A 24,199-nucleotide genomic window follows, 5' to 3' on the forward strand; every position below is an offset into this window, starting at 1 on the left:
TGCAAAATTTACAAAATTAGCCAACCAACCACGAACAAATATTTATTTAAAGTGTGTTTCTTGGATATAAATTGTTAGAAAGACTAACATAAAAAAGATTATGTAATGCGATCTGTTTCAAGTGAGAGCAGCTTACTAAAAATTAGTGTTCGGGTGGAGTGGGGTGGTTCCCTGCGCAAAGCTCCGTTCATGAAGTAGTGCACAGGATTAGTCAGGTGGTAACTTGTAAACTGTGGGCGCTGTATGTAGTATTTGACATGCACGTAGGGCCAGCAGGCATCGGTAATGGTAATGCACAGAATTTAGCTTTATTTAATAATATCTGTGTACTTTTTTCGTGCTTTGTTTGGACATGGTTTCTTTCAGTTCATTATTTTTGCAGCTGATAGTGGGACCCAAATGTTCACACACTATGCTGCATTAAGCAGCTTTCACACAGACGTACAACATTATATATTATATGATGCAACTTTAAGCCTAGGCCTAAACAATCAGACAATAGCCCCACTAGTGTGGCACGGACACTCGCTACTGCTCCATCCTTAGCCACACATCCGTACTTGCAATTTTCAGTTGGCGTGGTCAAATCTTCGGTGCACCCTCTTGCGCAAATTTTTTTGCACACACAAACGTTCCTTAGTCTCTGCGCTTTCTATTGACACATTATTTGAATGATTTCACTCACATTCTGATATTTTCCAGTGTTTTTGTCTGTACCCATTCAATCTCACGGTCCCACTCTGACACACCATCTTTAAATTAAAATGTGTCTATTGAACTTTACGTCACTTGACCCTGGCCTACAGATGCCTGTTCCATTTGCTTCAATTCTACAAAAAATAAACTTAACCAGGCCTGCAAATATTGCTCAGTCTGATCGGTGCGGTGAGACTGCAGTTGTATATTAGATATGTCTTGACATAGAACAGCCATCTGCGGGCCAGGGTCAAGTGTCATTAAGTTCAACAGACATATTTTAATTTAAAGATGGTGTGTCAGACCATAGACCTACAGTACACAAATGTAGGTCTAGCTATGGTCAGAGTGAGACCGTGAGATTGAATAGGTAAAGACAAAAAGACTGAAAGTGAAACCATTCAAATAATGTGTCATTAGAAAGCGGAGAGACTATGGAACATTTGTGTATGCAAAAAAATTTACGCCTACGGTTATAAGAGGGTGTGCTAAAGATTGACCACGCCGACAGAAAATTGCATATTGATGTGTGGCTAAGGATGGAGCAGTAGCAAGTGTCAATGCCACACTAGCAGGGCTAGTAGGTCTCTAGACCCACAAACAGGGCCCTCCAAGAGAGGAGTATTCTGAGGTGGAAAGCTTGCGGTAGCAGCATGCAAGGATACGATCTCTTTGTGAGTCTGTATGGTTCTGAAAAGAAGCGTGAGGAACTCAACGTTTTGCACAGTATGCTCTGTCCGTCATCAGGAGACTGAAGAGGTGCCGACATAGAGTGGGGCTTATAAGCTGACTGGGAGTACTGGACTGTGACGGATCCTTCTGTGTAGTCAGGTGGAACGAGGATGCAGCTGGTGGATCCACCTGGGTGATGCATGTCAGTTGGTCATGGGCTGTGGCGGGGGAAGGTTGCCTGGGTATAGGAGACCCATGGTGGTGGGGGGGGGCTAGGGTATAGAGGACCCATCAGACCAGGAGGTGAGCAGGGCCTGCCAGATGTCGCTGATGGAGAATCCAATGTCTAGAGGCACGGTGGGGTGTTTGGAGATTTCTAAGGCTTCTCTAATGCGTCTTGGGTACCACTGTTCGATGCTAGCAATGAGGTGGGCTTCTTCCCAGTTGATGGTGTGGTCTTCGGTGTGGGAATGCTTGATGATGGCTGACTTCTCATATTCCCCCTTTCTGCCATGGGCTCTGTGTTCTTTGATCCTGGTGGGGAGGTCCCTACCAGTCTCTCCGATGTGCACTTTGCCACACTGGCAGGGGATCTTGTATACTCCTGGTCGGCGGTGTGGATCTTGCCGGTCCTTGTGAGAAGTCAGCATTCCTTGGATCTTGAGGGGGGTTGTGTGGAACACCTTGATGTTGTGCTTGTTCAGGATACGCTGGATGTAGTGGGAGGTATGTCCTAGGTAGGGGAGAGTGACCGAACTAGGGGCCTTATCTAGTTGGCTTTGGGTATAGGGGACCCTACGGCAATTGTTCGTCAATTGAAGAAGGCTGTCCGGGTTAAGATTCCGGTCAGGGACTTGCCAGAGACGGTAAGTTCAGAACTTCAAAGTACTTCGTAACAGACTCTTCGAAGTCGTAAAAGCTCTCAATCAGCTCAGTCTCCCACCTTTCCAATTTCTCGCAGGCCGCTCCAGGCAGCACAAACATCTCGGCATTAATGTCACTGGCATCCATAAATTCTGTCTGTAGAGTAGCCAATTCTTTGTCGGCCCAAGATTTGGTGAGTCTTCATGCAGTTGTAGATGCTGTCACACCACGTGTGATTTTTCCCCGCAAGATTTTCCTTTTTATCTTAGCTCTTCAACTCGAGCATCTTCAAGGACGGCAGTGTTTTGGCCTCCTTGGCCCTCCCCATTCCCAGCGTCGTCTCTTGAACTCATGTTGCCGTCTTCAAGTTCACCAACTATAAGGTAGTTCCACAATATCAGCAGCTTGCTAAGTCGACTCTCACTGGAACTTCTAACCTTCAGAACTTTGGTGCAGACAAGAAGCGCGACTCCACATCACCACGAGACAAGCCAGAATCTTCTAATGGCTGCTTCTGTATAATTATTTTATTTGACGTACAGGAACAACGACAACATTCTGGAAACACAGAAACAGAAAGGGGACTTAATTAGGAATCTAACTCAAATCAATTAGTCTCCAACTATTCACTTTCCCTAGTGAAGAGATTAACATTAATTGACATTCTACTAGAATATATTCAACTACGTCTGATACAAATGAACTAGTCGCTAAACCAGATATCGCCGTAATTAGAATAAAACTAGAATTACTGGGCTGGTCATGAATAAAACAAACAGAAAGCAGAATGAAAATCAAACCATTGACATTTATAAAATTGAGTCTGATTTGTCTAATGTATCGAATGTACAAACCAGGAATAAGTATTCTACGGATAGCCAGACTATAAGAGATATCTTGTCAATTGAAAGCAAATCTACATGTATGTCTACATTAGCAATCACTCATGCAATCTTATCGTATCGTACATTTAATCTGTGTAATTCCAATCTTAAATAAAATCATCCTTTAAATTGTTCTACGAATGTATCTACCTGAAGGTTTTCTTTTCATGGACCGGTACCATAATACACAGGATACGACGGAATGATCCTAAAATACAAAGAATTTCAGTGTTATTAAGTTGCGCGCTGACGCAACGCTTCTGCGTGCCATTAAGCAGCAGTCCAGCTGTTCTTCAAACCAACCTCCCTGATGCAGAGTACCTATTGACATGTTTGTGGATTCTCTGTTAGTCCTATGGACAGTCCATGTTGTCTTTACACCAGACTCTGGACTTAATGAATTGGTCTTTGTTAATTACAGGCAACTTTCACTGAATAGGATCATTGAGTATCAATTACCACACATATGTCTACTCACACGTTTACATGTAGTGATCTGTGGACATGAGTGGTTTTATGGACCATCACTTTTGTACATGTAGTGTAGAATGCATACTAATACAGGGCACTGGCTATTGTGTTAAATGAAATCCTTTCTACTATACATGTGGTCTCAACATACAGGGTATGTATAGGGTAAAAAGTTGACATGGCATCGGTTACATTTATCTTTGATAACTGAGATATACAAACATATATCCTCCCCTACAGAAACAGTTAACCCCTTCTTGGCGGGAATTTCTTTCCGAGAGCCGACTCCAAGAATTCCAGCCTCGCTTGGCCACAAAGGCCATCTGCCAAACTGCAAATTCTCGGTTTGTTCCCAGCGTGCTCTGCACGCTTTGAATTACACAGTGAAAAGGCTGATTGTTCGGTGGCATGCGGCTCTACTCAAGCTTCCACATTCCCGTTGCCTCTTTTCAAAGTGGGGACTATTGTGAAGCTGGTAATTATGATGCAAATTCGGTCTTTTCATTTTTGGGCTACACACAAAGACCAATTACCATACACAAGAGCCAGGGTCTGCCTTCTTTCACTGTGTTCGCTCGAGTGTGGGCCGAGAATAATAGCTGAAAAGCGGGCTGAGGATCTCAATTTTTACGGCATGTCTTAACACGTCCCGGCGTGAAGGGGTTAAACTTCCAACCTTAACCAGATGATGGCATTGCATACATTACTGTACCTTGTATTGCTTGCATAGCATTAATGACTCATCATACATCAGTACAAGGTTACTGAGCATTCGAATGATCAGAAGCAGTCAGGTCACCCTGGTCCGTTTTGGCAATCACTTGCAATCACCTCATTGAATAAGGAACTGCTTGTCATTCTAACCATCCATATTTTTTATTCTCACTTCTCTGTAGCCATCAGCTCTGTGTGCCTTTATGTTGCTCATTCCCCTAACTGACAATGTCCAGCAATATTCATCTTGAGGTAGCCTCAAACCAGGTAAGGATGAAAGGTAGTTAATATGCTTTGTTTGTTTCAAGTGTAGGAATGGTGAATACAGGGTCTAAGCTATGCAGCTTTGTAGTGCGAAATGCTGTGAGGTGTTGGTCTGTTTTCTTGGTGCATGCGTGTACATGTATACCGTTTTGGTGGTTGAAATCAGTAGTAATTGTTTAGATCCACTTGCAATTCTTCTAAAGTTTGGTTCATACTTTCTCAAGGTTTGATAGCATCTTGCCTAGTTAGAGCAGACCTAATTTGGCTAACTTCCTGGAGCACCTTTTACATGTAGATGTGTATGGAGCTCCCTCAAATAAGCAACTTTCTTGGCCTTGGACTTTTTCCCATGGGAATGTGGATTTGCTATATGCCCTTGCAAATTCAAGAAAATCAAGAACTGTGAACACATGTCAAATCATATTTATACATGTAAGTCTGGTGACAAGTAACTTGATGGATAGTGATAAAGGAATGCCTTCTTGAGTCCTGGATAAACAGCTGCCTAATTACATCACTCCATGTGTAGCTTTAACTGGAGGTGTGTCTGGTCATCATTTTCTCTAAATGACTCTGAGAATAGATGGCCTGACATTGCTTTGAGGTAACTCAACTTTAACACCAGAAGATGGTAGTCAAAGGTGCATTAGTTTGTTTCGTTTGCTTTTGTATTTGGGGGTAAATTCTGAACTGAGCTGATTCTTAACTGGGCTGAAAAGAGCTACCGGTATAATGCCACCATACATTATATTCCTTTGGTCAGGGTGGCATACAGAAAGCATTCAGCTGTGGCTTGTTACTGGTTGCTTTTGTTACTTGGGCTGTTAGTTTGGGTGACTTTAAAAGGGCAATGTCACTTATGATGTACGTTGTGCATTGTACCTTTCCTTGTTTGGTACATGTACATTACATATTGTACTACATGTATGAGCTCATTTTGCATGAGATTCATGTACCGGGGTACATGTGCAGTACTCATTGACCATCAAATTTCTTTTTTTTTTCCTTCGTATTTCTGAATCTGGCCTTCTTAATACTGACCCTCATGTAGTAATATTTAATCAAGTGCACTTCCATACATTCATGTACGTGTAGATACTTAAGTTTGAAATTCTGTTCCATAGAAAAAGGCCTGAATTTTTGGATGTAGATGTTTGGAACAAATGAACATTTAGCAGGTACAGATTGAATGGTAAAAGGTGGAACATGCACTTGAACATGTAATCATGAATTACATTTAGAAACCTCAAGATTGCATCATTAAACTGACTGCTCTTTTATTTCTTTCCCTCTGTTCCCTTCCTGTCTTGGTTCTGTGCTTGTCATGCTATTTGTTCGCCTTTTTGTCCATCCACGCTTCCTTCATTTGCGGGCATCACTGTCATACATGTACTTTGCACTGCTATGGGCATACATGTACCCTAAATTCTTTGTGATTTTATCCAAAAATCACCAAATTCTCATTGGCTGCGGTTTGATCAACTCAACCATTTGTTGCCGGGTGGGGGGGGGATTGGCTGTCCCACTGTTGTTCACACCTCATCAATCACAGCTACGGCAAGATCTGTCCCAGATTGTAGACAATTTCACCTTGCTGGATATCTTGAGCAAAGAGGAAAAGGAATTGGTGCTGGAGTCCAAGATTGATAGCATTAAGAGGAAGAATGAGGAAAGAATGCGCAGACATCAGGTAATTCTGCTAGTATTTTTTTTTGAAGAAAGTTGTGTTCATAATTTTGTACACAACTTCTTCCGTTCCTGTCATTCACATTTTTGAGTTGCTTTGCTTCGTTCATTTCAGCTTCTATCAAATATTTTCCCTTCAGCAACTTGCATTTCTTATCTAGTCACTTGGGTCCTTTTCGCTCAGGACTGGAACTGGCCATAGCAGCTTACTCAATGAGTCTCAGTCTTACTTCAAAGTTCCAATCTTTTGAAAATTGCAAATCATATGGAGTATGCTTTTCCTAGAATATAAAACAACTGTGGAAATCAGCTAACAAAATGATCAGCTCTCAAAATCCCCAGTATATGCAGGCATGATTCAAACAAATGCATGATTTTTAATCTTTATTCGTGCTACTAGATCTTGTTTTCTGTGGTTATTAGAGATTAGAGTTAATGTGGTTGTTTCTGGTGCATGCACGCATGTATACATTTGGCTTACGTGTATGTTTGGCCCTCGGCAGTGTTGGTCAAATTGGACGGTGTATGTTTTGAATGAAAAAAAAAAATTGGATGATTGTGGCTGCAATCATGGTACATAAAATGCAACTATTGTTCCAAATTAGTGGAGCAATTGTTATACTTTTCTCATAGATGAAAAGAGTGTGCTCGAATCGTAAGTACCGTCGATATATCGATATGGGTTTGGGTTTGATATCAATATTGCCGATGTTTTAGTTATTTGGTAATATCAATATATCGAAAATATCAGATTTTGGAGAAATATATTGAAACTTTGAAAACATCGATATTAAAAAATATATCGAAAATATCGCTACTGAGAATTCATTAAAAATACAAAAGTGCATCGTCACATTACTGTAATTTTCCATAAGCCACAGCTTAAGTTGGTTCTCGCACTGAGTGAAAAAGTTCCTGTAGCTTATACTCTGGGCAGCTTATACGGCGACATTTGAAGAATAATTTCAGTTACTATCTCAGTCTCGCACTCAATAATTCGCATACACTTTGCCTCGAAAATATCACAAAATTTATCCTCCAAAACAGAAAATTGTTTGCTAACCAAATGTACGTAGACTAGCATCACTTGTTGACAATATCACTATACACAGCAGCATGTATCCCATGCCATGAAGGCAACGTATGCAATAAGGACGCAAGAACTTGTCGCCAAAGTGAATTGGATCACAGCATTACAGTGTAGAGGTGTACCCTTAGAACAGTTTTCCAGCAATTCACACCTGTTATAATACCTTGAAAATTAAATGATAAAATTCGACATATCAGTAATATCGAATACAAAAAATACGATATATCGGTATCGGCCAATATCGACAGTGCTTATTGAATCATGTGGAGTGTTGGTTGGTACATTCTTCTGATGGGGAAGGTGTATGGTTCATTAACAGGCAGCAGAAAGAAACGGTAGATCGTGTCATATTGAGAACCAATTTTTAGGCATTGTGACTATACGTACATGTAAGTACATGTAGTTGACTTCAGTATGACCTTAAACTTGTTGCTGTAGTCATGCATATCAAAAATTGCCCAGAATGTTTGTCAATATCCGAATGTGTAGTCCAGCCACTACAGGATTTTTTGGATTTCAGGGGAAATGCTGGTCATTTTCTAAACAAACCCCTCCCCTATGTGAAGGTTAGTCACCCTTTGGTATGGATATTGGAACTGTATTCCATTAAGTGCTGTCCCACATTCCAGGTATTTCCATACTGGTATGTGTACATTTCCCACTGTCTTTGTACTTACCAAGTTCAGAGCAGGTGCATGCTGAAATGAGGGGTTCTCTAAATTAAAACAAGTACTTGTACATTGCCAAAACCCATTTAAATAGGATTGTTGGATTGCATGACTGCAATGAACGGGGCACGGTTTGCATTTCAGCATTATGAATCTGATGTCAATCTCATTGATTTCAATTTCGTCTCTTTCTGTTACCATTGTCCTAGTTTTCTTGTATAGAAATCTCTTTTTCTAACAATAAAATCTGTTCTCATTACCACCCTCATCATAGCCTTGAAGTTTTTGTGCTCACATCTGATGGAATTTGCAATTTTTGTGACAGGAAATTGAAGAAGACAAACGACAAGCATCACATGACGGAAGCACCGTCTCAAGCCCCTCATCACACATGAGCCAAACACCACCTCCAGACCAAGCCATGAACTCCCCTGTACAGCAGTCGGCCAGCCCATCATCAGACAGTGGGGCAGCATCACTGGCATCATCCACTGACAAACACGGGGAGGAGGATGGAGGTGGAGGGGACCAGGGAAGAATGGGATGGAAGGACTCTAGGGAAGGAGATGCAGGGAGGAGAGGAGCCAAAGGGAAACCAGATGTTCCTCAGAGGGTTAGTGACAGACTCTTCTTAAGTGATTGATTCTCGACTCTTGAGTTCACAAGTCAAACTTTACATCTACCAGTTAAAGAGCTTTGGAGTTTACATTCAGAGCTGTAAACTCATTATCTTGGAGTCATTATTTACTATGGCTTAATCCTTCAAGACCTGGGTTATTTTGGCCCATCCCACAGCCAGGTGGGTGAAGGGGGATTCTATCCCCCCCCCTTAACTGCCACGCTCAATTTTTTTGAAAGTTGGCACTCATTATCAATATGTGAAGTTTTAAGTCAATCCGACATGTAGTTTTGTTGTTATGGACAGTGGAAGTTCAAAGCTACAAGCGTACCAGCCCATGTGCATTGAGCACTTCAGTGGAAATGTAGGGTATGCAAGAACGGTATGTTTGATTTCACAAAATTGGTGTCAGAATGACTGAAAAGAGTTACTCTAAAAACTCCTCTGAGATCAGCTCCTGAAAAAAAATGCACTGTGGCGATATCGGAAAAAATGTTGAGGAGGGAGGTGGAATCTCCCCCCTTCCCTAGCTCATCTGGGTTAAATTTCTGTCACTCTTTTGAGCTAAAAGCAAGAATCCAGATTGAGTTCTATACAGTACCACCTCATTTGCATAAATGATAAATATCACCTGTGTTTCGCTAAATCTTTTAAAAACTTTTGCATCTTTGCACATTTGTATGTTTGTCAAACAGTAAGTATAGCCAGCATTTAGCAAAGATTATTAATATTTGATGATACACATCCAACAAATCAAGTGCTCTTCTCGCCCAATTCCCACTCCTTCCTTTCAGTTATCAGGGAGATAAATGGACCAATTGGAAACCTGCTTACTTTCCTGTTACATGTATGCTACATAACATGCTCAGCCTGTGTAAGGGGCCATTTCAATGGAGCACATCGTTCTTACGTGTACATGTATGCTACATAACATGCTCAGCCTGTGTAAGGGGCCATTTCAATGGAGCACATCGTTATTACGTGTACATGTATGCTACATAACATGCTCAGCCTGTGTAAGGGGCCATTTCATTGGAGCACATCGTTCTTACGTGTACATGTATGCTACATAACATGCTCAGCCTGTGTAAGGGGCCATTTCAATGGAGCACATCGTTCTTACGTGTACATGTATGCTACATAACATGCTCAGCCTGTGTAAGTGGCCATTTCAATGGAGCACATCGTTCTTACGTGTACATGTAAGCTACATAACATGCTCAGCCTGTGTAAGGGGCCATTTCAATGGAGCACATCGTTCTTACATGTACATGTATGCTACATAACATGCTCAGCCTGTGTAAGGGGCCATTTCAAGGGAGCACATCGTTCTTACGTGTACATGTATGTGTTAGTTCTAAACACTGCTGGATTGAGGGTGGATGCCTGAAGGTTCTCAAGACGAAACCTCGGGAAGTTTTGAATGTTAAAATATTACTAGCTCAAGAGCATTCTTGAAACTTGAGGGTTGACTGTCTTTTCATTACTGCTTTAGGCTTCAGAGCCCAGCTCAGTCAAGTCACATTCTGAGGTCATAGAGATTGACCTACACACAGAAGGCACTGGACTTGGATTTGGTGTCATGAACTTTCCTGGTGTCGGAGTGACAGTCAAAACTATCTTGCCAGATGGGGTAGCCGGGAAGGTAAGACTCTTGATAATTTGCTTTGCTGAGATTTGAAGTTTGCTTTGTGCTTGACCTAGCGAGAGCACCATGGTACACCTTTGGAAGGCGAGTTTTACCATTTTATGTCTGCCCTCCGAAATAATGTTGGAATTATGGAAAGCATCAACCTTCAATGTGCACCTGTCGGCACATAAGAATTGGGGGTTTTGAACATCATTTAGGCAAAGATATAATTATATCATCAGATCATAGGCAAAAATGAAACATTGCATTGCTTGGTATAGAATCCAAGGTTAGTGCTAAAGAAAGCATTTTTGACTGGCAGATCCTAAAGATTTCTCTGTTACAAATAGCTGGCTAGACATAATATGCTCTGGTAGATTGGATTCTTCTCATGTTTTCCAATTGTTCTTCATTGTAATGTATTGTTGATTGTTTGTTTTGTTTTTATTTAGGATGGACGTTTACATTCAGGTGACTTGCTGCTTGAAATTAATGACACCAATGTGCAAAATAAAAGTTTGAATGATGTCTATGCCATCCTGAAACAGTGTCAAGGGGACATCAAGCTTGTGGTATCCAGAGAAATTATGGAGGTGTGAACCTGAGCTTGGCTTTGAAATCATTCTGAAATAACTTGCTGAAATTAAGACTTACTAGTCATTTAGGGCAGTAGTGACAATTTTTTATTTTAATGTGGCAAAAAAACCTGTTGAGATAAAGCAACCTTTCCCAGGGTGTACATATTTTTCTCATCTCAGACTTGGTGATCTTAATAATTAAGAAGTCTGAAAGGTTTAAAGATGTAGACTGGGAGAAAAGTTGGAAGGATTTACTAACATTCTTTGACTGTTTGACTCTCAAGCAGTGGTAGTCCTAAGTTTTTTTCATTACTCTATCCAATGTTGATCAACTAGTGGAGAAGGCACCTGCATATTAAGACCTGAGTAGATGGTTGTACATGTACCTCAGTGTAAGAAATTTTAAAATCCTCAACAGCAATTGAGTTGATTTATTTTTTTTTGGAACTCAACTGCTTTGTGAACAGTTTGTGATAGGAACTATCTTCTTTAACTTTCTTTCAGGTATCAAGAGGCCCAGCTAGTCAGAGAAGAGAGGGCCAACGGCGAGGACCTCCCAAAGACACAACATCAAAACCTAAGAAAGAGGTTTGTATTGCTAGAAGCAGTGCGTAAACAGGATGAATTGGGATTGTTAGAAGTTGTCGCTCATCCCCAGCCCCATAGAATCCAGTATATTCAAGAATGAGTCATTTCTGTTTGATGTGGTTCATGTGAGCTCCAGCAAGACTTCCAGATGTTGATTTTTTTTATTTAATTGGATTTTACAGAGTTGCTTATGTTCCCCATGGCATCAATTTACAACAACAGAGTGTGTTGAAATTTGATAGGTTGAGTTCTGTGAACATATGAAACTTACTACATAAAGTGTTGGGTTATGACAGGATGAGTACCGTACAGATGCTGTAACAATGTTAGGTTTTGACTGAGTGGGGATGGTTGGTAATACCCAGTACTTGCTGCTGGGTGTTTAATGAATGGTGCTGCTGGTGCTGCCTGTGAACAAATGGGGGTCATTTGGTCATGTACCTGTACTTAAGGAGTAGAACAGCTTACTCTAGCTTGCTTTTTTAAGAAAAGTCAAAGAAAGCAAAGAAATCTGAGCCGCCCCAAAACAAATACAATTTTGTATAGCCCTGCAGTTGTTAGATCTTGAAGGGATTAGTGCACTGTGTTCCCATTCCTTATACATAGTATATGACCAAGTTTCCCCACTCAGCCAAAACCCAACAGTTTACTGCCTGTTGGAGTTTGTTAGGCAGTGCACTGATACAGCACATGGACTGTTGGAATCTGGTGGGTTGAGAACGTACACCCCATCCAGCAGTGAAAGGGTGTTGGAATTTGACGGGTTGAGTCAGCGTTCTAGACAAAATGCTGAGGGGTTGGGTTAAAGTACTCATAGTAGCAGTGGGTTCAGTGTCAAGACCAAAAGGTGTGATTTTTTCCCCAGCAAATTGCATGTACATGAAGTTCATTTGCTGTCTCCATTTCAACCATTAATGTAAGGCGTTGTATTAATTTATTGTGTAATTGTTGAACTCTATTTTCCATGTACATGCAACAGTGCCTGTCAGTTGTGTTAATCTGAAAGACAGCTCCCTCCCCAATACTTTGTTCACTCCGTCATTGTCTGGAGTCATTAACAGCTTCATTTGATATTTTCTTCTTCAAGAAATATTTACAATTTGATATATGTTCATATGGCCCATAACCTTGGTAATCCAATATTAAACCGCAATTGAGTCAAGCCTGTAAAAGGATGTTAAAGTTACTCCTTATTCCAACAACTGCAGCATCTCTGACCTCCATTTTACATGCTTATATTTACTTGCCAAGTGGCCATACCATGACCTAGTGGCTAGAAGATGAACAGTGTTTGCAAGTCAGACTCAAAAATTGGTGTGGAACTAATCCAACACCCATGTAAAGTTACAAAATGCAATAACTACCAGGATATAGACTCTACATGATACATGATGTTGATAAGGGCAAGGGAAAGACAAATTTCACCTTTCACCAAATGAAAATATTCTTTGGCTTGAATGAAGGTGTAATATTCATTAGGTCAAACAGAATAATAGCTGTGCTTCCCATTACATTGAAAAAAAAATAGGGGTGGGTGGGTGGGTAGTATCTTTTTTTCTACTAAAGTTTTTGGGTCAAAAATTATTGGGTGGGGAATTTTTTTTAATTAAAGAGTGATTTTGATGGTCTATGGTGTATTTTCCATCCACTGTTTTTTCTGCAGATTCATAACTTGAGGATTAGTCTTGTTAAAGATTGTATCCAAGTCAGAGCCTCTTCAGACAATTGCGTCAATAGACGGAGGAAATAGAGGAAAAAATCAATAGAGGAAAAATCAGCACTTGCACAAAGAAGAAAAAGGAACAAAATCTGGCTTGTCGATGGCAAAAAAGTGGAAAGTGAAATTTGGCATGCCCAACAAAAGAAATGGAGATTTCACACCCCTGAAATAAGCACAAGGGTCGGCAACGGTATTTTTTATTTTTATTTCTTTTTCAATGAAAAGATTTAGGGTGGGCACGATTTGCTAGGTTGGAGCGGGTAACTGGAAGCATAACTATTACTTTGTTTGGCCTTACTTGTTTATAAATCCTTAAAAATAGCTCTGTGTATCTGAATATATCCCCGCACCACCCTTTTGTCTCATAAGATCTGCAATGTAGCGTCACAAAAAGTGTGACCTTGCAAATGGATCAGCGGAAAAGGGTTGATTGATCTGTTGCCATGTGGAATGGAACATTCCATCACCATGGTTGCGCTGCAATGTGCATTTGAACAAATAATCAGTGATGTGATCAGCAGTCCTCCAATCAGATAACAGGGATTTATTCAGACATTGTGTAATACAGTGCAATAGTTATACACCAAATGTCTGTTTTTCGGTTCCATTTACATTTCATCGCATGACTTGTTGACAGCTTTTGTTCTCTGATTTCTGTCCCCACCATCCTTTATCCATCTTCCCTTCCCTTCTTACCATGATGTATGTGTGGCTGTTTATGGAGTTGTATGCCTCCTTCCCTGAATACCCCCTGCATGTCATACCTTTCTTTAATCTTGCCCCTGTCCCCACCCCTGGGTGTCTGTCTGTGTGTTTATGTGGGGGTCCTGTTGAGCAGAATTTGATGGTGACATTTCAGAATGACAAGGTGGAACGAGAGCCCAAGGTGAAACGCAAAGTGGTGATGTGGGGTGAACGCAAAGAGGTATACTGCTTGGACATTGGCTGTTCTTAATTCACCCATCCACTGACCATTGTTTGCTTGTTAGCTCAATTTTGTCTCTATACTTTGCTTGGCCAGTGTTCTTTTTTGAGCAGTCAGCTCAACCATGCATTTTTCACCTCAGATGACATCAAGCTGTAACTGGGATAAATATAAGAAATAAACTTCCACGAGTCAATGTGGAGAACATTATGTCATTAGGGAGAGAAAAGAAATACCTTGTACACAAAAGTTGTAGCATGAAAAACAACCGTCAACTTGAAGCACAGTGCAATGTTCTGTCTGTGAAATCTGGCATTTAATGCAAAACAAGTACTTCTTAATTTGTTGGTTTCTTCTACATTGCTTCATCTCAAAGATTTAAACTGTCAAATCTTGACGTGGGTATGTGTAGTTGCAAAACCAAAATGGCCTCATACAAGAGCCAGGGTGTGGGCCATTACCTGAATACCTAGTCTGCTCTCCAGAAATCAAAGTTTCTTTTCTTCTCCAAAGAGGACTCTGGTAAAGTACTTCTTGAATAACAAAAATGATGACATAAATAAATCCAATCCAGTGGCCAGCTTTAACGCTTGCACATTATATGACAATGCTGCTGGTGTACTAACCGCATGCACACTGATAGGGAGTATTGCATACCTTTTCCATGACTATGATTGGTCATTTTCTTTATCCCATTCATTTATGGGATGTTTGCTGACTTGCATGGTCAGGTGTGGTAACCTTGTTGGTTTACATTGAGGCATGGAGTGGCTTCTGATGTTACCAAGTGCATGGTGGTGGTCCAATTTATGTATTAACTGCATGTTTCTGTTTCAGTATACCACTTGTTTGGTCACAGGCAAACCTGTAATTATTAATTGAGAGTTATTGTGTGGTAAACATTAATAATTAATTGTAATACTAAGGAAGAGGTACAAGCAAGTACTTGATCTGCATTGAAGGTGTCATCTTCCCTCTTATAACCTAACCAGCCTCCAAAAACCAAGAGCATTTAGAGAGGTTGCTTTATGTAGTATCCCTTTGAGATACCAGATGATTACCTTGGTATTACTTCATTAATTCCACCAGTCAGACCTCTCAATTACTGTATACAATCAGGAAGTTTATACAAAGAATGAATGACCACAATTACTACAGGCTAGCCTCTCTTACTCTGAGGTCATCAATTCTCATGGGCACTTTTTCACTGTCAAGCTTTCCATTTCCATTTCATTGCAAGTTTCTAAAAAGCCATGATGGTCCAACTCTACTGTTTGCTGTAAGCCTACCTCTGAAAACGATGATTGGTTTAGAAAGCCAAAACATAGTGCTTCAAAGAAACTTTCGTGTACTTCAGAGTTTTGCCATGATGTGTGTGGAGGCAAAATTAATTTGCACCTCTATAGAGTACCGAAGTGATATGTAATGGTCACAGTTAAGTGTGTGGAAGTGCAACAACCAACACATGGTCTAACATGCGGGGTACTTTACTCATTTGCACTACACTTCCTATTTCAAATGATGTCATGCTTTGGTACTCTGTGGAAGTTATAGACAAAAAAGGTCATTAGAATGTTAAACAAATGAATCGTTTATTGTATTTTTTCCCTCAGCATGCTACCAGTATGCTCGTCATAGCATTGTGATTTATTTCAGTTAACCTGCATTTTGGGTCTTGTGTGTAAATTGAATGTACCTATTTGATTCAGTAATGGAATGATTCACTTTGCAACAGTAATGTTAATGTCTGTCTTTGAAGTTATTGCTTGAAGAAGAATGACCAAATTCACCTACATGAATATTTTTGGATAGTAAGCTGTACTTCAATAATGTTGAGCCAAGTTCGTTAACCTCAGATGCATGAAGAGCTGGTGAGGTTTAGCAGCGTTTAACCATTTGGAATAGCGCTCAGCTTGGAAGCCATTCTACTGTGTTTCAGTGACTTACATTGAACTAATACTCAATGATGTATACACTAATTGAGCATGGTTTTCTATACATTACATCTCTGTTATTAAACATCCATTTAATGGGAGTAGATTACAAGATTTTCTAATGTCAATTTAATTTCCAACATTCTGTATATAAACATGCCTTGATTTAAGCAGTGCACATGCCCAATGAAAAATACAAGTTTTGAGCTAGTTTTGAGTTCTTCACAAAGTGATTGTTGTTGTCATTAGTGTGAGATGTCCCAGCTTCATACATTGTATTTCTGCCATATGGAGAATGGTGTTAATTCAGTCAAACACCTTCATAATAAGGGCATTGGAACTTCAACAAATAATCTTGTATGATCAATGTTGCCCAACAAATAACACAGACTTGGGACCTACATTTTCCTCTGTATAAGCAGGGTGTTGTGTTATCGTTCGGCTGTAGCTGGTCTTCATTACCAGTTGAGGTTGAATTGTTTTTGTTTGTTTCAGGATCTGACAATTTCTGTGGACAATGAACCAAGCAAACCGGTTGGTACCGGTAGCAGTGGGAGAGGCCGAGGAAGGATAGTCAGGTTGACCAGAGAAGATGTCAAGAGAAAGGTCATATCCTGATGCTATGTATCTCTTAAAACAATGCATTGCAAGTACCTCGGTTTGAAAATAAATTATGAGATAAAAGATGAATTACATGTACCAATTCTAGGAAAACGCAAACTCTGGTTTGAGGTCAAATGAATGAAAACAACATTAATAACGTGAGCAGATGGGCTATGAAGTGCACAACTACATTTGGATTTTGATTAAAGGCCAACTACATCCTATCATTTGGCTGATATTATGTCAATTTGTTTTCAGGAATGTGAAGAAAAGCGGAAGGAGAATTTTGACAGAGTAGAAGCTGAAATTGCAGCATTACGAGAAGCCTTGGAGAGTGAGGTAAGCAATGCAGGCTGAGACTGGGCAACTCCAGCCTGAAATTGCAGCATTACAAGAAGCCTTGGAGAGTGAGGTAAGCAATGCAGGCTGAGACTGGGCAACTCCAGCCTGAAATTGCAGCATTACAAGAAGCCTTGGAGAGTGAGGTAAGCAATGCAGGCTGAGACTGGGCAACTCCAGCCTGAAATTGCAGCATTAGGAGAAGTCTTGGAGAGTGAGGTAAGCAATGCAGGCTGAGACTGGGCAACTCCAGCCTGAAATTGCAGCATTAGGAGAAGCCTTGGAGAGTGAGGTAGGCAATGCAGGCTGAGACTGGGCAACTCCAGCCTGAAATTGCAGCATTACGAGAAGCCTTGGAGAGTGAGGTAAGCAATGCAGGCTGAGACTGGGCAACTCCAGCCTGAAATTGCAGCATTACAAGAAGCCTTGGAGAGTGAGGTAGGCAATGCAGGCTGAGACTGGGCAACTCCAGCCTGAAATTGCAGCATTAGGAGAAGCCTTGGAGAGTGAGGTAGGCAATGTAGGCTGAGACTGGGCAACTCCAGCCTGAAATTGCAGCATTACAAGAAGCCTTGGAGAGTGAGGTAAGCAATGCAGGCTGAGACTGGGCAACTCCAGCCTGAAATTGCAGCATTACGAGAAGCCTTGGAGAGTGAGGTAAGCAATGCAGGCTGAGACTGGGCAACTCCAGCCTGAAATTGCAGCATTAGGAGAAGCCTTGGAGAGTGAGGTAGGCAATGCAGGCTGAGACTGGGCAACTCCAGCTATTTGATAAATGACTTGGAATCTTCATGGAAATGACTTCTCCTAGTATGTGTTCAAATCTTCAAACAGGTCATATCAAGTTGCTGTACTCTGTTATTATTTTCTTATCCTCACCATAGCCACGTACAGTGGTGCAGTCCAAAAGATTGAATAAACAAAAGCTAAGATGACTAGTAGAAAAAAAGATATACCCAGTGACCAGTAACTGACCCCATTGACTTGACAAGGCCTTTGTCACTCTAAGACCAGCAGCAACCAAGTTCCACTTTTCCATCTCAATAGTTTTACAACCAAGGAGTGGAACACTTTTCCAGACTTTGCAGTGAAGTTACCAATTTGATCACTCCCAGTCATCTTGCGTGACATGCATTTGACTGTGTGGCCCCCATCCATTCATGCCTGGCTTTTATGCACAATGAAAGCCCAGCCAGAAAGAACCGCGGCAAAAGAGGAGTTTGCAGCTTAAAGTCACATTTGAGTCAGTTCTCTGAACTGACAATTGGTTTTTGTTTAATTACATTGATTGGTTGAAAGTGAAACCACACAGATGTTCACTGTTGGGTCAGTGTGTCATCATAGACATCAAGAACTTATCACGTTCTTGAGCATGTGTATTTTAAATGAGCAGTTAGCTTAGAGATCACAATTCTTCAGTCACCAAATTTTTCCTTGCTCTGAACTTTTAGAGATGCTGCTATTTGAATCAATATTAAATTTGTAGAAATGTTCACATCTTGATTCCTAGATTCAGTTGATGCTGAATGCAGTCATGTCACAATGTTTTCCCCTGCAGAAAGCTGCTGGAACAGTCAATCCGCCCTCCAAGTCAGTCTATAGCTTTCTGGATGATCCTGCTCGCTACGGTGCTGACCCACAACACGAGAGACCTCCTAGGGGAAATCGGCAGGATAGGGGTAGACGAAACCAACGTAATCGAGGAGCAGTGGATGTTGACAATGCAGGAGGGAGGAAGAAAGAACAACGTAAGCGAGGGGTAAGGTATCTCTTACATATCCCTTCGTGGTAAAATAGTGTTTCTATGTGGATGCCAAATGCAATGAGTTCAAACATTGTCAACCAAACTACATGTATGATCAGGATCCTCTTTGCATCACTGTGTAGTGTCGGGCTCCATCATTTACTTACATTTAATTAGATCACAGGTGGCAAACCATTTTCTCAGTATTCCCATTTAATTGTTATCAAAATCTCCTCACATTCTCAAGCAAAGTGGCCTTTCTTTTGACACTTATCAGAATTTGTATTTAGCATGGAGCCTCCCCGTTACCCAAATGCAATCTGTGGTTGTTAAAAGCCTCACCCGTGAGGATGAAAAACTGACCAGTCTCTGCTGACCATTTCATGTGGCTGCACCTGTGCCTCCTGGCCAGCTCTCTCCATTTGTATTTAGCTTGGAGCCTCCCCGTTACCCAAATGCAATCTGTGGCTGTTAAAAGCCTCACCCGTGAGGATGAAAAACTGACCAGTCTCTGCTGACCATTTCATGTGGCTGCACCTGTGCCTCCCGGCCAGCTCTCTCTTACCCCCTGATATTTCCTGACAAAGTGAAGCAATTTATACAAATCCTCCCCCATTAATAATAGACTTGTAAACATAGATGGCCACCCATTTCATTTTGGTGTCTTCCTGTTTTGAAGCCATACTCAAATTAACATAGAACTGCTTTTCTTTAGCATCCTCTGCTAACAGGGATTGAATGTCTCGATGTATCTGTGTAAGAAGGACGTGACGTAAGCCATGTCCTGGTCATATCTGAGATATCTGATCATATCATATCTGAGATTGCGACTTGTGTTATAGATTGGCACAACAATTGCGCATATCTACTTGTTAAAAGCAATCTGTTCATGAAATGATATGTTGATTACAATGAGCAAGGGGAGTTTTAGTTAGATAATGCACAGAAAATCCTGTCTGGCCATCTGGAGGTGTTTAGTTGTATCTAGGTCATTGTCATGAATCAACACTAGGATATGAGGCAACAGTTGGAGGGTGCGTGCATGCAGGCAAGGCACTCAGATCAAGGGTATTCAGCAGTGTTGTAGTCGAGATCACTTAACACCCTCACAAGACCACACAAGACCCTAGTCTGATTTCAAGCCACAAGCTATTCAACTGAACAGCAACAAAAGCATTCCTTTATCATTGTTCACCCTGTTACTTGCGACTGGTCTTGTGTCTGGTCTTGCGACTGGTCTTGTGTCTGGTCTTGTGTCTGGTCTTGCGACTGGTCTTGCGACTGGTCTTGTGACTGGTCTTGTGTCTGGTCTTGTGTCTGGTCTTGTGTCTGGTCTTGTGTCTGGTCTTGCGACTGGTCTTGCGTCTGGTCTTGTGTCTGGTCTTGCGACTGGTCTTGTCTCTGGTCTTGTGTCTGTTCTTGCGACTGGTCTTGTGTCTGGTCTTGTGTCTGGTCTTGCGACTGGTCTTGCGTCTGGTCTTGTGTCTGGTCTTGCGACTGGTCTTGTCTCTGGTCTTGTGTCTGTTCTTGCGACTGGTCTTGTGTCTGGTCTTGTGTCTGGTCTTGCGACTGGTCTTGTCTCTGGTCTTGTGTCTGGTCTTGCGACTGGTCTTGTGCATGGTCTTGTGTCTGGTCTTGCGACTGGTCTTGTGTCTGGTCTTGTGTCTGGTCTTGTGTCTGTTCTTGCAACTGGTCTTGTGTCTGGTCTTGTGTCTTGTCTTGTGTCTGGTCTTGTGTCTGGTCTTGCGTCTGGTCTAGTGTCTGGTCTTGTGATGGTCTCGACTACAACACTGGTATTCAGATCGGCAGACTGTGAGATGAACAACTGTTCTTTGTCTTGGCAATGTTCAGGTAATCATCGGATGATATGCCTGGAACCTGTATTTGACTGTGGTTGTTTTTGCTACCTGTAAACATACGAATCTCCCAGTATCATTCTGATAGGTTGCTGCATTGTAAGGTGTTGGGCTCATAGGGAATACATGTACATGTACACATGTAGTGTGCTTTATCTTTAGGAAAGAATATATTAAAATTTATTCCTCGTTGTCACAGTAGAGCTAACTTTTTACCACAACTTTGTCACATGTGAGTTGCTTTCATGAGGTTATAAAACATGTATATGAATAGCATTGTATGGTGTTGGGCTCATAGGGAATACATGTACATATACACATGTAGTGTGCTTTAGCTTTAGGAAAGAATATATTAACATGTATTCCTCGTTGTCACAGTAGAGCTAACTTTTTACCACAACTTTGTCACATGTGAGTTGCTTTCATTAGGTTATAAAACGTATATGAATAGCTTTGCCGAATATGCTACATGTACATGCATATACCATACATTTTGATACATACAATTTTAGTCCACTTGAGAATGAGGAGTGACATTCATGACAGTGGAAACTAATCTCTATGACCTTGTAACTGTGCCATATGACCAGCAGGCTCATGGTCTTTGAAACATATCACAAATTGAATCCTGTTCAAGATGTGGAAGAACGTCTACAGTGCACAATAGCACAAACAAAATGGGCTGTTAATTATGATACACCTGCATTTCCATTAAAATACAGAGTATGAAATGGTGTTGTCCTCCAAGAATAATTGGCCACTCCACCCAAAAGAACAAATCTTGACTTTAATTACCCTAAGAACTACAGGATTTGTCATTATGACGGGCTGTAGTTCTTGGTGTAGACTTTAATCTGGCTAGGAACCATACCTTTGAGTTTAACCATCAAAGCCAAACCAAACGTACAAAGGATATTCCCCAAATTACCCACTCAAATGCATGGGCAACAGCATATTGCATTCCCCTTAGATGCAATTAATGAGGAGAGACCAGGTATCTCCCATCACCCAAGTCCTGTTTGGTAGAATCATAACTGATGATGTGACATCAGTAACCTACGGCCACAGCATTACAAATACTCAAAAACTTAAGATTGCTGTAAACATTACATGGACCAGAAAGTAGTGTTTTTTTGCTAGCTGATTAGTGTCTGCATTCACTTGCCAAGACACCCTGATTCTTCCCATTTCCAGCTACTTGATTCAGACATGGCTTCCTACACCCACCACCATAACTATTCTTATGACTAGACGGACTGTCCTCTTGTGTTTTGAAGCATGTCTAATGACCTCAGACAAACTCCTGCATTCCTGCTGGTACATCTCTGGGTGTGGAAAGAAAAACAACAAAATGATGTTCATCATTCATACAATGAAGTACCTGTGAGAATCAAGAAAGCAAGGTTTTCATATTGCTGCTGGTACGTGTCATGAATATTCATGAATTGTGCCATAAAAAGAACCTACCTGTCAGGGGCCCTGATGTCTTGAATGCCACATACATGTAGCAGGGGGCCCTAGCTTGTAAATATAACCCATTGGTATGCATGTACATGTACTATATACTAAACAGACTCTGGTTTGGACATTTGTTATTTGCTTGGAATATTTTCTTGAATGAGTTATTTTTTTGGTGTGATTGCTCTGTTTTGGGATTAAGCTACTAAATTATGTAGACTGAATAGAAAATAAAATTTATTTTCCTCCTTTTGTTTAGCAGCACTTGTGAAGAGCTTGGCATCAAACCTTTGTCTAATAGTCAAAGAAAGGTTAACACTCAGCTCCATACCACAAATTTATATGTACATGTAGTTTTCACTAACCAGTATTTAGAGAACTAATGTGTTGGAGGTCTCGAGACCAGCCTCGGCCTCGAGGCCAGTTTTTCAAAGTATTGGCCTCGGCCTCGCTATCCAATAACTCCCTCTTGGCCTTCGCCTCGGAACCCTCTGGACTCGAAGAATCAATTGAGGCCGGTTCAAAGCCGCCCGTTTTTAGTCAGTTTTCTCAGCTTTTACTTTCCCCAAAAAATTTATTGTGACAAAGTACTTGTGACATGCATGTGCATGGATCATTTTGAGTACAAACACATGGTATGGTACCTAGAGTCTACTCCCTAATGGCGCTATGCAGCTAAATAGTTTTATTCCTAGGGAACATTGTTATTTTCATTGATTGCTTCATGAAAAGGATAGCTTTTGTGTTGCATGAATTAGGTTACGTGTAGTCTTTGAAAGTGCACTGTTATTTCCCAAACGGTTGGCACTGGGCGTGCACGTACGATGGCCGGTCAACATACCAATTTGCATGCGATAGCTTCGCATGTGCCACTGTGTACAGGGTGGGGTGGTCACAGACTGTCTTTTTATATGCTATATATTCATGGTTTGAATAAAGTGCCATTTTTAGTCCTTTTTAAAGAGAGATTACATGTAAAATCATTTTCCTAGTTCCAGATTTTTCCTAGTTCTGGATCCTTTGAAATAAAAACCTTCATGTACCTCTTGTCGTGTTGTTCTTCAGTTCTACAGTCTAAGACAAGGTCTGCTTAAAAGATGAAATGTAAGCTTCTTGGTGTACAAAAATTGATCTCAGAAAATTTCTAGAAATTAAATTTTGGCCAACATTCCAATTCGCCCTTTTACATTTTCTCAACGTTTTAAAAAATCATGGGAGCCCAAAAATCGACAAAAATGTACAGGGTGATAGGTTACTCACCACTTATGATTCCAAATACTTTTTTCATATCCAACAGTCATATGAACTTTTGCATCTACATTGTATGTCTGTTTAATCAAAATGACTTGTAAAGTTTCTGTTTGTTTAAAATTGGCCAAAAACTGAATGCATATTTTGTCCTAGTTTCGGATCGTGCATTAATACATGTACGTTGCAAACTCAACTACACAGATGTAGCAGACATGTATACGTAATGGATTCGTCAACTGTGCGGCATGGGAAATAGTATTGTTGATAGCTTGCTGCACAGCTGAAAAAGTCCAGTCAAAATTTATGCGAGCTCTACAGTTTAGTTCATTGGTATTCTTATTTGTGAAATAGTTTTCTCTAAATTTAGAACTTCTTCATTAGAAAATCAGCTTATTACAATGGTTCTGGCTGCAAACTGGATTTTGCGCTAGGATACTTTTTATTTGTGAAAAAGATTTTGTCGCAATCTGGAATTGGTTAAACCAATCCAGAACTAGAAAAAGTGTCCTCATCACTTTTGTCAATCCTGTAAGTCCAGCTAAGATACTGAAAATATTTGGTAGTATTCCAACAAACAAGGCGGACTACTGACTACATCTCACCAGAATTTGAGGATATCTTTTAGCTGTAATCTGACTAAATAATTTTTTTGCGATCTGGAACTAGGAAAACGACTGATTATCATTTTTGGGAGTACTCCTGACTTTTTCTTTCATTTTTGTTGAAATATCACTCCATTCACTCACAAATGTATTTGGTGGCAGGACTTTTTAAGCAATTGTGCGACTATCTGTAAACTGTCTTGATTTTTTTTTGGGGGGGGAATTTATAGCTTGCATTTAAGCCTTACCTTCTTGCAATCTTGTTTTCATAATCGGAATTACTGAGAAATTATTTTGTGGGGAATTGTATGTATTGAGAGCAATTGAAATGTTTATATTTTTC

General features: G+C 40.7%; 1 protein-coding gene across 8 annotated transcripts in view; it reads left to right on the forward strand.

Annotated features, from left to right (window-relative positions):
- The first annotated feature begins 166 nt into the window (after positions 1 to 166).
- Positions 167 to 24,199, forward strand: part of LOC110980560 (uncharacterized) — a 32,909-nt gene continuing 8,876 nt past the window's right edge. The window contains exons 1-11 of one of the 8 annotated variants that reach the window (XM_087144628.1): positions 167 to 288; positions 4,484 to 4,568; positions 6,118 to 6,255; positions 8,335 to 8,622; positions 10,124 to 10,273; positions 10,711 to 10,851; positions 11,341 to 11,424; positions 14,004 to 14,069; positions 16,499 to 16,609; positions 16,865 to 16,945; positions 18,504 to 18,704. In XM_087144628.1, coding sequence (XP_087000754.1) covers positions 4,530 to 4,568; positions 6,118 to 6,255; positions 8,335 to 8,622; positions 10,124 to 10,273; positions 10,711 to 10,851; positions 11,341 to 11,424; positions 14,004 to 14,069; positions 16,499 to 16,609; positions 16,865 to 16,945; positions 18,504 to 18,704 — 1,299 coding nt within the window. In that variant the 5' untranslated portion in view covers positions 167 to 288; positions 4,484 to 4,529. Of the gene's footprint in view, positions 289 to 3,858; positions 4,063 to 4,483; positions 4,582 to 6,117; positions 6,256 to 8,334; positions 8,623 to 10,123; positions 10,274 to 10,710; positions 10,852 to 11,340; positions 11,425 to 14,003; positions 14,070 to 16,498; positions 16,610 to 16,864; positions 16,946 to 18,503; positions 18,705 to 24,199 lie in introns of those variants that run through there. The other 7 variants (XM_087144634.1, XM_087144639.1, XM_087144642.1 and 4 more) reach the window with 7 other exon arrangements.

This window comes from Acanthaster planci, linkage group LG01 (genome assembly GCF_054643075.1).
Source record: "Acanthaster planci isolate LZ-2023a linkage group LG01, COTS_SCS, whole genome shotgun sequence".
Taxonomy (NCBI): domain Eukaryota; kingdom Metazoa; phylum Echinodermata; class Asteroidea; order Valvatida; family Acanthasteridae; genus Acanthaster; species Acanthaster planci.